At 41.8% G+C, this 11,704-nt stretch overlaps 2 protein-coding genes across 5 annotated transcripts in view; one reads left to right on the forward strand and one right to left on the reverse strand.

Annotated features, from left to right (window-relative positions):
• The window catches only part of rhbdf1a (rhomboid 5 homolog 1a (Drosophila)), a 42,161-nt gene extending 35,598 nt beyond the window's left edge, over positions 1-6,563 (forward strand). For all 4 annotated transcript variants that reach the window (XM_033645222.2, XM_033645221.2, XM_033645223.2 and 1 more), the window contains 5 exons: positions 117-211; positions 320-395; positions 557-657; positions 4,418-4,571; positions 5,497-6,563. In XM_033645222.2, the coding sequence (XP_033501113.1) occupies positions 117-211; positions 320-395; positions 557-657; positions 4,418-4,571; positions 5,497-5,916 (846 nt within the window). In that variant the 3' untranslated portion in view covers positions 5,917-6,563. The remainder of the gene's footprint in view (positions 1-116; positions 212-319; positions 396-556; positions 658-4,417; positions 4,572-5,496) is intronic.
• A 498-nt stretch (positions 6,564-7,061) lies between these two features.
• Positions 7,062-8,261, reverse strand: aanat2 (arylalkylamine N-acetyltransferase 2). The gene is made up of 3 exons (XM_033645224.2): positions 7,982-8,261; positions 7,590-7,744; positions 7,062-7,486 (listed from the first exon to the last, which is right to left on the reverse strand). The coding sequence occupies exons 1-3, from the start codon at positions 8,145-8,147 to the stop codon at positions 7,181-7,183; spliced, it is 627 nt and encodes a 208-aa protein (XP_033501115.1). The 5' UTR covers positions 8,148-8,261; the 3' UTR covers positions 7,062-7,180.
• Positions 8,262-11,704: the final 3,443 nt, after the last annotated feature.

Raw genomic sequence — 11,704 nt, forward strand, 5'->3', positions numbered from 1 at the left:
TCTCTTTTTATTTTGATGAATCAGGGAAGTACATCGCATTTTGGCACAGATGAAGTTTTGAAACTGTAATTCACTGCTACAGAAATCTAAAAAAAGAACCCCTCTGCCTCTTTAAGATTTGTACCAGGTACAACACAGGGAACCACACCAACCTGCCTCATATAGACTGTACCATCACAGGCCGACCCTGCTGCATTGGAACCAAAGGGAGGTGAGGAGAGCTAAGGAACCTACTTCAATGATAAAACTTTATTCTGGACTTATAAAGCACATGATGATGAGTTTACTAATTTGGCAATGGCTGCATGTTTCCATCAAGGTGTGAAATCACATCCCGGGAATATTGCGACTTCATGAACGGTTACTTTCATGAGGAGGCTACGCTCTGCTCTCAAGTAAGCAGCTTTCTCTTTGAGTTACATTCGCTCCTGTCTTTGATGTGGTGTACTATTTTGTGTACTTCCTAAATACCAGTCTATCTTCTTTTATATGCCATTTGTGATCTTAGGACTGTATGACTGAGGAACCTTACTTAATAAGCTGCGTTCCTCCTCAGGTGCACTGCATGGACGATGTGTGTGGACTGTTGCCTTTCCTCAACCCCGAGATCCCAGATCAGTTTTACAGGCTCTGGCTCTCACTTTTTCTGCATGCTGGGTGAGTCGGTAGCTGTCAGCAAGTAGTTTTGCTTATTCTAAGATTTTTTCTTTACCTTTATTTAACTAGGAAATCCGTCAAGATGGAAATCTCTTGTCTGAGGGAGACCTTGCTAAGACAGCTAAATCCAGCTCAAAAAGCAGTTGCATTTCTCAGTTACCTGGACTTAAACATGGGTTTAAATTTTCCAAGGGGACCAGATTATTTAGATGTAGTACACTCTGCAGATTAATCCAAATCCAGGGAGCAAAGCAGGAGAAGGCTTTTTTCCCCCAACTTGGTGCAAACCCTTGGAACCTGGTAAGAAAGCCTGAAGACTGCTGGACGTCTGCATCAGGAGATGACATATATTTTTTTTTTCCCAGCATGGCCTTGCACATAAAAATATATGAATGAAGTTGTCCATGTAGACATAGTGATGGCCAGTCTACCAAATTATAAAGCGTACAATGACGAGTACAGGAGCTAGAGTTGGTGATATATCATGAAGATGCACAGAATCTAAAAGGGGAAATGTGTAAGAGGCAGCATGCATCTAAACAACATAGCAACAAAACACTTAAAAAGTTACAATCTTAAGTGCTACATGTAGGCACCTGGACTTGTTTGAGTTTCTTAAAGACGTCTCACCTCTCATCCAAGTGGCTTTTCAGAACTGAAGAACCCTCTTGGATGAGAGGTGAGACGTCTTCAAGAAACTAGATGGAACTCCATGACCTGGATGACTGAGAATCTTCACCAACATCTTAGTCTGTATAAGTTTTCTTTCCCGACGAACATGTTAAAACAAGCCTTATTTAGACAATAAATATCCTTAATATCAGCTTCTTCACATCTTCAGGCTGCTGTGTCTCGTAAAGAGCTGAAAGTCAGCTTTGTCCCAGCCTGATATTCCAGATGAGTGTTTTCAAGGACAGTGTTTGCACTGAGCAGGGAGGAACAGGATGATTAAAAGATCAGAATCAAGGTCAGGTTTATTGGCTGTGTATGTTTGGCATATACAAGGAAATTGACTCTGGCTGTCAGTAGCTCTTTGTGTATTCATACCCACATCATGAAAAAAGAAATGCATAGAAAGATAAGAGGCATTCCGCAAATATGTAAAAGAAATAAAAGAGGACAAACAACAGCAGAGGATAAAGCATACAGCAGCGCAGGTGAGGTTATTGGTTGTCAACAATAACAATTGTCCAGCCGAGGCCAGGAAATCACCTGTGGTGTCACATAACATCACCACAGCAAATTTCAGCACATTGCATCAATTGTACCACAATAAATACAACACACACACACAGGGTGCAGCAAACATTCAGTGAAGAAGAGTGCAAATAAATGCGGTTTGTCTGGAACAAAATATCCTTTGCAGATCTTTTTGTTTGCCAGTTGTACTCTGTAGTGTTTCCTTAAGAGGAGCAACTCAAACTCAGTATGGGGGGGTGCTTTTTGTCACCAATGATGGGCAAAGTTTTCCTTTGTGCAGCTTTACTGTGAAGGTCATCCAATGACTTTTGTTGGCGGCCACTATCTTTCCTGCTGTTATGATGATCCTGTCCAGCTTATGTTTGTTTTTTAACAAAGTTGAAAAGTTAAACAAAGTTAAACAAAGTTTCCTTGCTAAGAGTGGTCTCTGCTGGGCTTTTCTTTCGTATAGAATTAACATCGTCTGTGAAACTCAGTTTGTCATCCATGTGTGTTCCTACATTCTTAAAACAGTTCACAGTTTCCACAGATTGGTCACGAAGTGTAAACGATGGGGGGCAGGTTCGCATGGCCGTTGTTGGAGGCGTTACTTTTTCAGGTTGTCCGTTCATCTGTCCATCTGTCCGCTCGCTCCTTAAACACGGTACTCCACTTGAACTCAAGGATGGACTGACAGATTTTGGTGTTCAAAGGTCTGTGTGGCCTTGTCTGTCTCATTCTCGTTAACGTGATGTTGCAAGAACAACTTGAGGGAATTTTTTCAAATTTGGCTCAAACGTCCACTTGGACTCAAGAACGAACTAATTAGATGTTGGCAGTCGATGATCAAAGGTCAGTGCGACCTCACAAAACATATTTTTGGCCATAACTTACACGCTCATTATATGTTCTCATGCTAAACATTTCTCACATATTTCTAACAGGATAAAGTGATGAAGTGATGACATTTTATCTCCAAAGGGTAAAAGGTCATCTTCACTGTGATATCATAATGTTCTGCAAAAACACTTTTCTGGCCGTTATTCAACACCATATCTCAGTAACAGAAGAGGGGATATTTGGTCTGATACTGAACTGGTGACTCTAATCTTGGGTGTCCATTTTTGAAACTTTGCTGATATTTTCACAGACATGCAACTTGAATGGTTAGCAGAGGCATACAACCATTAGGTGGTAATTCTAGTTTGAGCATTGATCAGCAGAAGGCCAGATTTACAGCAGTGTTCCAGCTTGGAGACTTGGGAAAAGTATTCAGTGACCACATTATTCATATAAAAAAGAAAGGAGCAGCTAAAGCCATGTCATCAGCATGTCTCAATAACTTAAAATTGTTGTCCTGCTGTGTCATCTCGTCGGTGTACACAAAAAATAATGATGTTTAAGTAATGCCTAAAATAGGGACGTTCCCAACAGCCGATTTCCCTGATGTTTTAAACAGAAGTTTAACACTCAGAAATCATTTAAGATAGGCCATTTGAGAAACATCATCCAATTTTTCAATAACAAAAACGTAATTTAAATGCTGCCGAAATGTGTGGCACTTAATAAAAGTAAAATGTATTTGCTGTGTATTTAATGCCTCAACTCATCGCCATTCAAAAATGCACACATTCAGACAGTAAATCTATCATGTATGAGTGTACACGCAAATTCACACACACACACAGACACACACGTGCCCCCAACTAAGCCTAAGCACCTTTCTCATTTAGCCCAGCGAGAGGACATTCTGCCGGTGTGTGTGTGAAGGCTCGAACATACTTTCTGCATCTGTGGATGCGCACGTGAGTTTTAGGGAGCCTGTGATGATCAGAGCTGCTTATTAGTCCCACATGCATATCCAAACTCCTCCTTTAAGTGTCTAATAACAAGTTTAACCAGTCAGTATTTCTGGTGTCGACTAGCAAGGGTTGCAACGTTTCATCATCTAGTTGACTAACCAAGCACATCTCTAGTTTCAAGCAGCCTTATCAGAAAGAGCAGCTTTTACACAGAGTTCATGAAACGTTGCAAAATGCAAAAATAAGTATTATGGGTGGTCCAGTAAAATAAGAGACCTTCATATGCCGATGATATAATATTGGCTGAATAAAAATATTTCACTACTGTTTAGTGCATCATCTTATTCATTCACTTCTGGCTGGAGTTGCTCTCATTTTACTTCTGTACTGTGTGTCACAAATATGTAAAATAAGAGCAGATGAAGTAATTGCAGTTGCACTGTATATTTCAAACTGATGGCACTACTTAAGCGTAGTTCAGACCTGTCAGTCAGTCAGCACAAAGAGCTGACCTCACAGTTAAGAGGAGCAGTGCTTCATCTTTATACTGTCTGTTATCTGTCTCCTGGGTAATTAAACAAAGTGCCCTTACTCCACGAACTCATTAAGCTTCACTGAGATAGAGACTGATTTTGTTGATGGGCAAAGTCATTGGTCTGCTGAGGGCTTTGCGAATTATCTTCCCCACACATGCGGCTTTTCTCCCTCGTACACACACACACACACATACGCATTACATTGCACACTCATGAACACTTTGTCCATGTCTGTCCTCCCAGGATCCTTCACTGCCTGGTGTCGGTGGCTTTCCAGATGACCATCCTGAGGGACTTGGAGAAGCTGGCGGGCTGGCTGCGCATCTCAATCATTTACATTCTCAGTGGCATCACTGGCAACTTAGCTTCAGCCATCTTTTTGCCCTATAGAGCAGAGGTAATCACCAAGAAAATATCAGTGCAAAAAATATCACAGTGCAGTCATGAGTAATAATAATATTTACTAATAATGCCACATAATGTAGAACTGTAGGCAGTTCAATCCAGGATCAAAAATACATATTTTCCCTCTTACCTGTAGTGCTATTTATTAATCTAGAGTGTTTTGGTGTGAGTTGCCAAGTGTTGGAAATAACAGCCATAAAGATGTCCGCTTTCTCTCGAATATAATGGAACTAGATGGCACTCGGCTTGTGATGGTCATTTAAAAAACTCATGACCCAGTTACTCAAAATAATCCACAGACCTTGTTGTGAGCGGTTTCATGTAGGAACTAGTTTCATAATATCTAACTACACCAGCCAACCGTATCACCACGCAGCAAGACCTGTGTGTGTCTCCTGCTAGCTCACCTAGCACCACTGAGCTAGCTAACCAACAGCCTAACCAAGGAGGACGCCATTAATGTGTACATCTTGCATCTTGCTCATCAATGAGTAGATGCACACTTCCTTCTGTGTGGTGATAGGGTTGGCGGATGTGGTTTGGTAAAAGGAAAACATTTCCTACATGAAACTGCTTACAGTAAGGTCTGTGGATTATCTTGAGTAACCAGGTCATGAATTCTGGAAAGAGAAATTGATGTTGAGTTTTTCAAATGCATTTTTTGGCACTTTGAGCACCACAAGCTGAGTGCCATGTAGTTCCATTATATTCAAGAGAAGGCAGACATCTCTATGGCTGATATCTCCAACACTCTGCAACTCATACCAAAATATAGATTGATAAAATAGCACTATAGGTAAGAAGACAAATATGCATTTTTGATTTTGTGGTGAACTGTCTCTTTAAAATCATGTTATAAATGTTAACCAACATGTTTTTGTAGGCTTACACCTGTCTCTCTGTTATCTTTGTATCAGGTGGGCCCAGCCGGCTCTCAGTTTGGGATCCTTGCCTGCCTGTTCGTGGAGCTGTTTCAGAGCTGGCAGATCCTGGCCCAGCCCTGGAGGGCCTTCACCAAGCTGCTCTGTGTGGTGCTCTTTCTCTTTGCCTTTGGGCTCCTGCCCTGGATCGACAATTTCGCCCACATTTGTGGCTTCATCTCCGGCTTCTTCCTGTCCTTCGCCTTCTTACCCTACATCAGCTTCGGCCGCATGGACCTGTACCGCAAACGCTGTCAGATCATTGTCTTCCTGCTGGTGTTTGTCGGGCTCTTTTCAGGCCTCGTGGTGCTCTTCTATGTCTACCCAATCAAGTGTGAATGGTGCGAGTTGCTCACCTGCATCCCTTTCACGGACAAATTCTGCGAGAAGTACGACCTCAACGCTCACCTCCACTGAAGTGTGGACGGCGTGAGCGCGGCAGGAAGGCATCAGGTCAAAACATGTGGACTAACAGATGATATCAGCCAGTCTGTGTGTCCACTCTGCCCCCGTGTGACTGTCCCCTTCTCTGTGAACAATGACAGCATACTTGTGTTAAGTTTTTTTACTCTGTCAGTATGAATACCTATGCCACTCATCTTAAACAACCTCTTTTAATCACCTCCCTGTTCACCGGCAGTCATTGTCACTCCTTCACTGTCCAGTGAAACAAAGGTATGGCACTTCTGAACCTCATCAAAATTCCCAGCTGCCCTTTACACGTGAGGCAGGAATTAGTGAAGCCAGCGCTGGTACAGAGAGAAGGAATATTTAATTTTTTACATTCACACTCCAGACATAGGTTTTATTATTCAGGCAACCTCATACAGAAGCAGGGACAAAAATCAAATATTGATACCTTTTGTGCCTTGTTGATAAATGTACCAACTACTGCCATATTTTTGTTACATTATGCTGAGCACTCGAATGTTTTCTTTTATTTGTTTATTGCTTCTCAAGAAGTGATGATTGTTTTGAACACGGTAGTGTTTTAGCTACCTGTCTACTCACATGTAACTGAAAACAACAGTAAAAAAAAAAAAAAACAAAAAAAACAAATTAAACTGGTCTGACTTTCTCTTAATTACAAGAAAACGCCTGTTGAAGATTGTTTTATTGTTTATTCAAATTATGACAGAAAGAAACAAATATTCTATTGAATGCAAGCGTTTTAATGGCTGCATTTAAGTAGCTCACTTTACAGTAAGGACCATGAATTCATAACACCTTTTCATTTATATGGTTTACAAAAATAGAACAGTATTTACATCAGAAACTTGAGATATAATGCTGATTTTTTAAATGAATTGAATACATTAATACACTGATTTGTGACAAATAAATGGAGAAATAACATTAAGTTAACAAAGCCAAGATGCAAATGGTGACAGGGGAGTTTAATTTGATGTCAGCAAAGCCACTGGTTCCTCCTCTGCATTGATCCACTCTTGGTCTCTTCTCACAAAGACCTCACTCCTTGCTTAGTGGGATACTGTGCAGTGCAGACATCAGGAGGTCCAGGAAGACCTTGTAACCATTACTGAACCCAGTTCACTGGTGCACACATGGTCCCGTGCCTCTATCTGTCCATCTCCCGGCTGTGTTTTGTTAATCTTATCTGCCCTGAGTCCATGTTAGAGGTGAGTAAGTGGAAGGAGGGTGGGGTAGGGGGGTTCATGGACTAGCAGCCGCTGTTCCGCCGTGCATATGCCTGCCCAGCAAGCATGTACTCCATCTCTTGGAATTGCATGTTGGATACGGAGATGGCTGATGGTCCTTTCTCCTTGAAACCGGCCTTGAGGTAGAAGGGCACCAGGAAGTCCTCGCAAATCAGCAGAGCTCGGCGGAGGCCCGGCACACAGCGTAAATACTGTAAGTAGCGCCACAAGAGGATGGAGCCCTTGCCTTGCTGGCGACAGTGACGGTGCACTGACAGCACGTGGATGTGCACAGTGGGGGTGTGGGGGACATGTTGAGTCATTGCCTCCTGGAGAAAAAAAGAATACATGGCGGTAGCAAGTATGTCAAAAGCAGTCATTTGCATGGAAAAGCAAGGTTATTCATTACACATTTTCCAAATGTTTTCATACCTGCGAAAGCCTCTCCTTGTCCCAGCCAGAGCCGATGATGAACGCTACCAGCTGTCCCTCCTCAAACCAACCCAGAGACAGCTCAGGGCACTGACCCAGGAAGTTAAGCACTTCATCCAGGGTAAGTGGACACTCGCCAGACACAGAGACAAATGCTGTGGGGTGAAAAGAACCAGTTCATGCAGTGGGTCATGTTCTGGGAGTAATGATGGATCAGGAACAGACTACAGGATGAAAGAAACATGTTCTCTGTCAAGTTAAGTTGAGTTACTGGCACTAAGATGATACTGAACACTGACAAGACATATTTATTAAACCTTCCCCATGGACAGAAAGGAAACCACAGTATATTCCCTGTTACATACACATAAAATGTCAGGAACGTGACTTACCTTCTCTCTCAATCTCAAACACACTGATGGCATCCTGTGGCGTGAGGTTCCTGAACTCGCTGGCGGGTAGTGTGTGTCGTCTCTGTCTCAGCGGGCTGACCACTCGGACGGGCGTCTTCAGGAAGAAGGGCTTGAGGAACGGTGAGCCACTGATCTGCTGTGTCATGGTATCTCAATAATACAAGACAGGACTCTTGTGTCAATCTGTTTTCTTCTCTCGCAGCCTTCTGCAATATAAATTCTACACTGATGTCTTAAATGAAGCAAAGTGAGTCAAACCCTCCCAGCAGAACTGTCTCTCTCTGGCTCCCTATTTGTCAAACAGCTCTGACTGTAAAGTAGCTCACTTGAGAAGGCGAGGCGCTGACCTTCGTGTCTCTCCTGCTCTCCTCTTCTGTCTCATACTGTGAAGTGGTCGTCCCAAAGTAGGATAACTGTCTGTGCACGTGTCCCCAAAGTCTCTAAATCCCCCGCCTTTCAAATGCCAGACATTCTGTTGTGGAGGCATTTCTTTTGTGATTGAATTATTCATTTTTCTAATGTCTCTACGTTCACAGACAGACAGCTCTGTAGTTACTGCTTTCATTGTGCATATTTTAATTAGACAATTTGGATTAAGCTCAGATAGGGGTGTTGACAGCAATCATTTTTATATTTCCAATACCTTTATTTAAAACAAAAATCTGGTGTTTTCAGAGATGAACTGTATGATAAGTGTCTTTTTGTCTGATTTTATGCCAGATTGGATGAGGTTACATGTTAGGGCTGCCACAATATCAGATTTTTACTGCACAATTATCAGTAATCGGTGGCTTAAAGAGTTCATGATAACGATATTATCGTGATATCAATATCTGAGCTGTATCAGAATGTGGGATGGCGTTCTTTTACTGATAGAAGGGGAAAACATTGTCTCCTTTTTGTTTATAAGGCACTGCTCGGAAAGCTATCCTTCTACCTCACTTCTCTTTTAAAAATCAAATCCATCTCTCATCGCACACATCTATCTATCTATCTATCTATCTATCTGTCTATCTGTCTATCTATCTGATGGTGTGATGTGATGGTAGATTAGGATTACTTTTTGCCGAGCACATGTATATTGACACATGCACTCACTGTACATTCAGGTATGTGGCGTGACTGGATGTGGCGATACGCATGTTTTCCGGAGATCAAGGACATATAGGCTAATTTACCTGCACTGGGTAAGGGCGGAGATTTGTGTGGATTGCTGTTGGGATGATTTCATGCCCCAAAGAGGTTTAGCACGGACTAATTAAATGAGGGAGCACTTGCTTTGACTGGCCTGAGGTAAACCTGTTTACCCAGACATGTTTGACTGTCAGTGCATTATAGCAGACGACTCCTTTAAATTCAGTATAATTATATTTATTTTTTAATGCAAAGGTAATCCTTATGTCATAAACTCCAATCTAAACTATTTATTTACAGTTTATTATGGTTGTGCAAGTGTCTAGTAGTTTAAAACTGTATTCTTGGTTCATTTTACTTTTCCAAAAGCTTTTTTTCTTAAGCATCAAATAATGAAAGTTTGCACTGTATTTTTGTTTTGGTCTTATTTATTTCTCTGCAGAAAAACAGGCTTCTCACAGTCACCTGGCAGCCCTAATATTGTTTAATTTAGCCTCAAGAGATGAAACCACAATAGAACTGTTTTCAGGATTATTGTTTCACCCCACTGCCTCCTTTTGGCCTTTACTACAGTAATGAATGGGAAATCTCCCACGTCATCTGGACAATTGGCCAATCACAAACACAAGAACATTTCTGCCCGTGAGATCATCGGATGTTAGAGGCGAGCACGTACACAGTTGCCCAGAGATTAAATCACCTTTTCTGACCTGCAGCTCTGTCAGTCTGTGTGGCCTCTGAGGGGGAGGGACTGTCTGAAATAATTCCCCATGGCCTCTTAAAACAGCCGCTTATAGCCATCTGAATGACACGGTCGCGTTTTGTGAATCCCACAGACATGTTTCAGCTTTTCAGACAAGCTAATAAATTTAGTTTATGAATCCTCATTAAACTTTACACCGGCCAACTACACCTGTCAGTCCAGCTGAGCCGAGAGCAACAGTCAACCAATACTGCAGGAGAATATCATTATGTATGAAATGTGACACGTTACACACTTTAGGAGTGCGTGGCAGCTAGAAAATTCATCCTGAAATGAACTGTAACACCACAGCAGCTTATTATATGTGTGCTTCAGCCACACAACATGAAGCATAACCAATGTACTCATTGCAAGATGAGACTTAATGCTATGCAGTGGATCACATACAATATTTTAATATTAAGAGGTTTAACCTATTTTGAAATTACATGCTATGCTATTTATTTAACAATGTGACCATATTAAAGGGATTTATTTGCATTTATTTTTGTTTACCACAATGAAAATATAGGATCATGTGAGTCATCTATAGTTGGGTTGGAAAGAAGCAGAAACATTGGATGTCCAAAAACAATGTGTGGCCACAGGAAAGAATCATGTGGCAAATGCAGCTGTTTTTCAGCTCTTTGAAACATGACTAACGTGACATATAACGAAAGACTTAATGGTCCAGTGTGTAGGATTTTCATCTAAAGGTTGCAGATTGCTACCAACTGAAACTTCTCCCATGTGCCAAGCAAGCGGCGACCTGCGGGGCTAAAACATAGAGCCAACAGGAAGTGCTAAAAACTGCAGTTCTTTGAACAACCACTTGAGGCTGGCTCCAGAAGCCTGCCAGTCCCCACAGACCCCCCATGTTAAAATGCCCAACTTTACAGCAGAAATAAACATGTTTACAGCCTGGTACAAAAAACAGTTTTGGTCTCTACGGCTTGTTTCACCCTTTGTGACAACTGTGTTTTTATAACTCAATTGTTTCCATTTTATTAGGGCTTAAAGTTACGCATATTTAAGGCCGGAGCAGCTTGAGTGACAGGCTGTCTGCCAATGGTATCCTCAGCTTCTCAGTCAGACTCAGTCAACCCCTCGCACAGTTCCAGAGTCTCACCCAAATATGGTCTCTTCTGGCTCCAACAAACCAAGATGGCGATGACCATAATGCCAAACTCGAGTCTTAAAAACTGGGTGTTGTGTGACGTTAACGTAGCTACGCTCACTGCTCACCTGCTGGCCCTGCAATGCCCCCCTGGTTGAGCCGTATGTGCGCAGGGCTATTTTATGCCTAAATGGTCTGGTCATTGTTGTTCTTATCTAGTATTGTTTTTATTTGCACTATGGTCCCGCAACTGATTTAATATGATTTTAACTGTTTTTACTGGTGTTTTTATTTGACCTCTGTATTTATTTGTTTTTATCTGCACTCACTTGCGCTTTGAGATAGGCCAGTGCAACACCTGTAGTTCCCTTTGATTGTAACCTTACATACAAGGCAAATGGTTGCACTACTCTTGCACCAGTAGTCCGTAACTGTAACACACTCAGTGCACTATGTTGGCAACTTGTCTGTGTTGATTGTATGTATGTATGTGAATATTGCAGATGTTTGCACTATACTGCCCAAGATGAATTTCGCTTGCAGGACAATAAGGTTTATCTTATCTTATCTTATCTTATCTCTTACGTCCATTATTTTTACAGTCTATGGGGCCAAGCATGTAGGAGAGCTACACTAGCCAATATACAAACATGAATGGCCCTATCCAGAGCCAGTGCTGTTTTATCCGTTACAGGCTACTGTAGAAACA

Source organism: Epinephelus lanceolatus, chromosome 18, assembly GCF_041903045.1.
Source record: "Epinephelus lanceolatus isolate andai-2023 chromosome 18, ASM4190304v1, whole genome shotgun sequence".
Classification (NCBI taxonomy): domain Eukaryota; kingdom Metazoa; phylum Chordata; class Actinopteri; order Perciformes; family Serranidae; genus Epinephelus; species Epinephelus lanceolatus.

Bases quoted from the DNA above. Each gene is read 5' to 3' on its own strand.
- aanat2 (XM_033645224.2), bottom strand. From the start codon at position 8,147: ATGACACAGCAGATCAGTGGCTCACCGTTCCTCAAGCCCTTCTTCCTG. The intron at 7,745-7,981 runs GTAAGTCACGTT...TTCACCCCACAG, and splicing joins GTTTGAGATTGAGAGAGAAG to CATTTGTCTCTGTGTCTGGC. The intron at 7,487-7,589 runs GTATGAAAACAT...TTTTTTCTCCAG, and splicing joins ACAAGGAGAGGCTTTCGCAG to GAGGCAATGACTCAACATGT.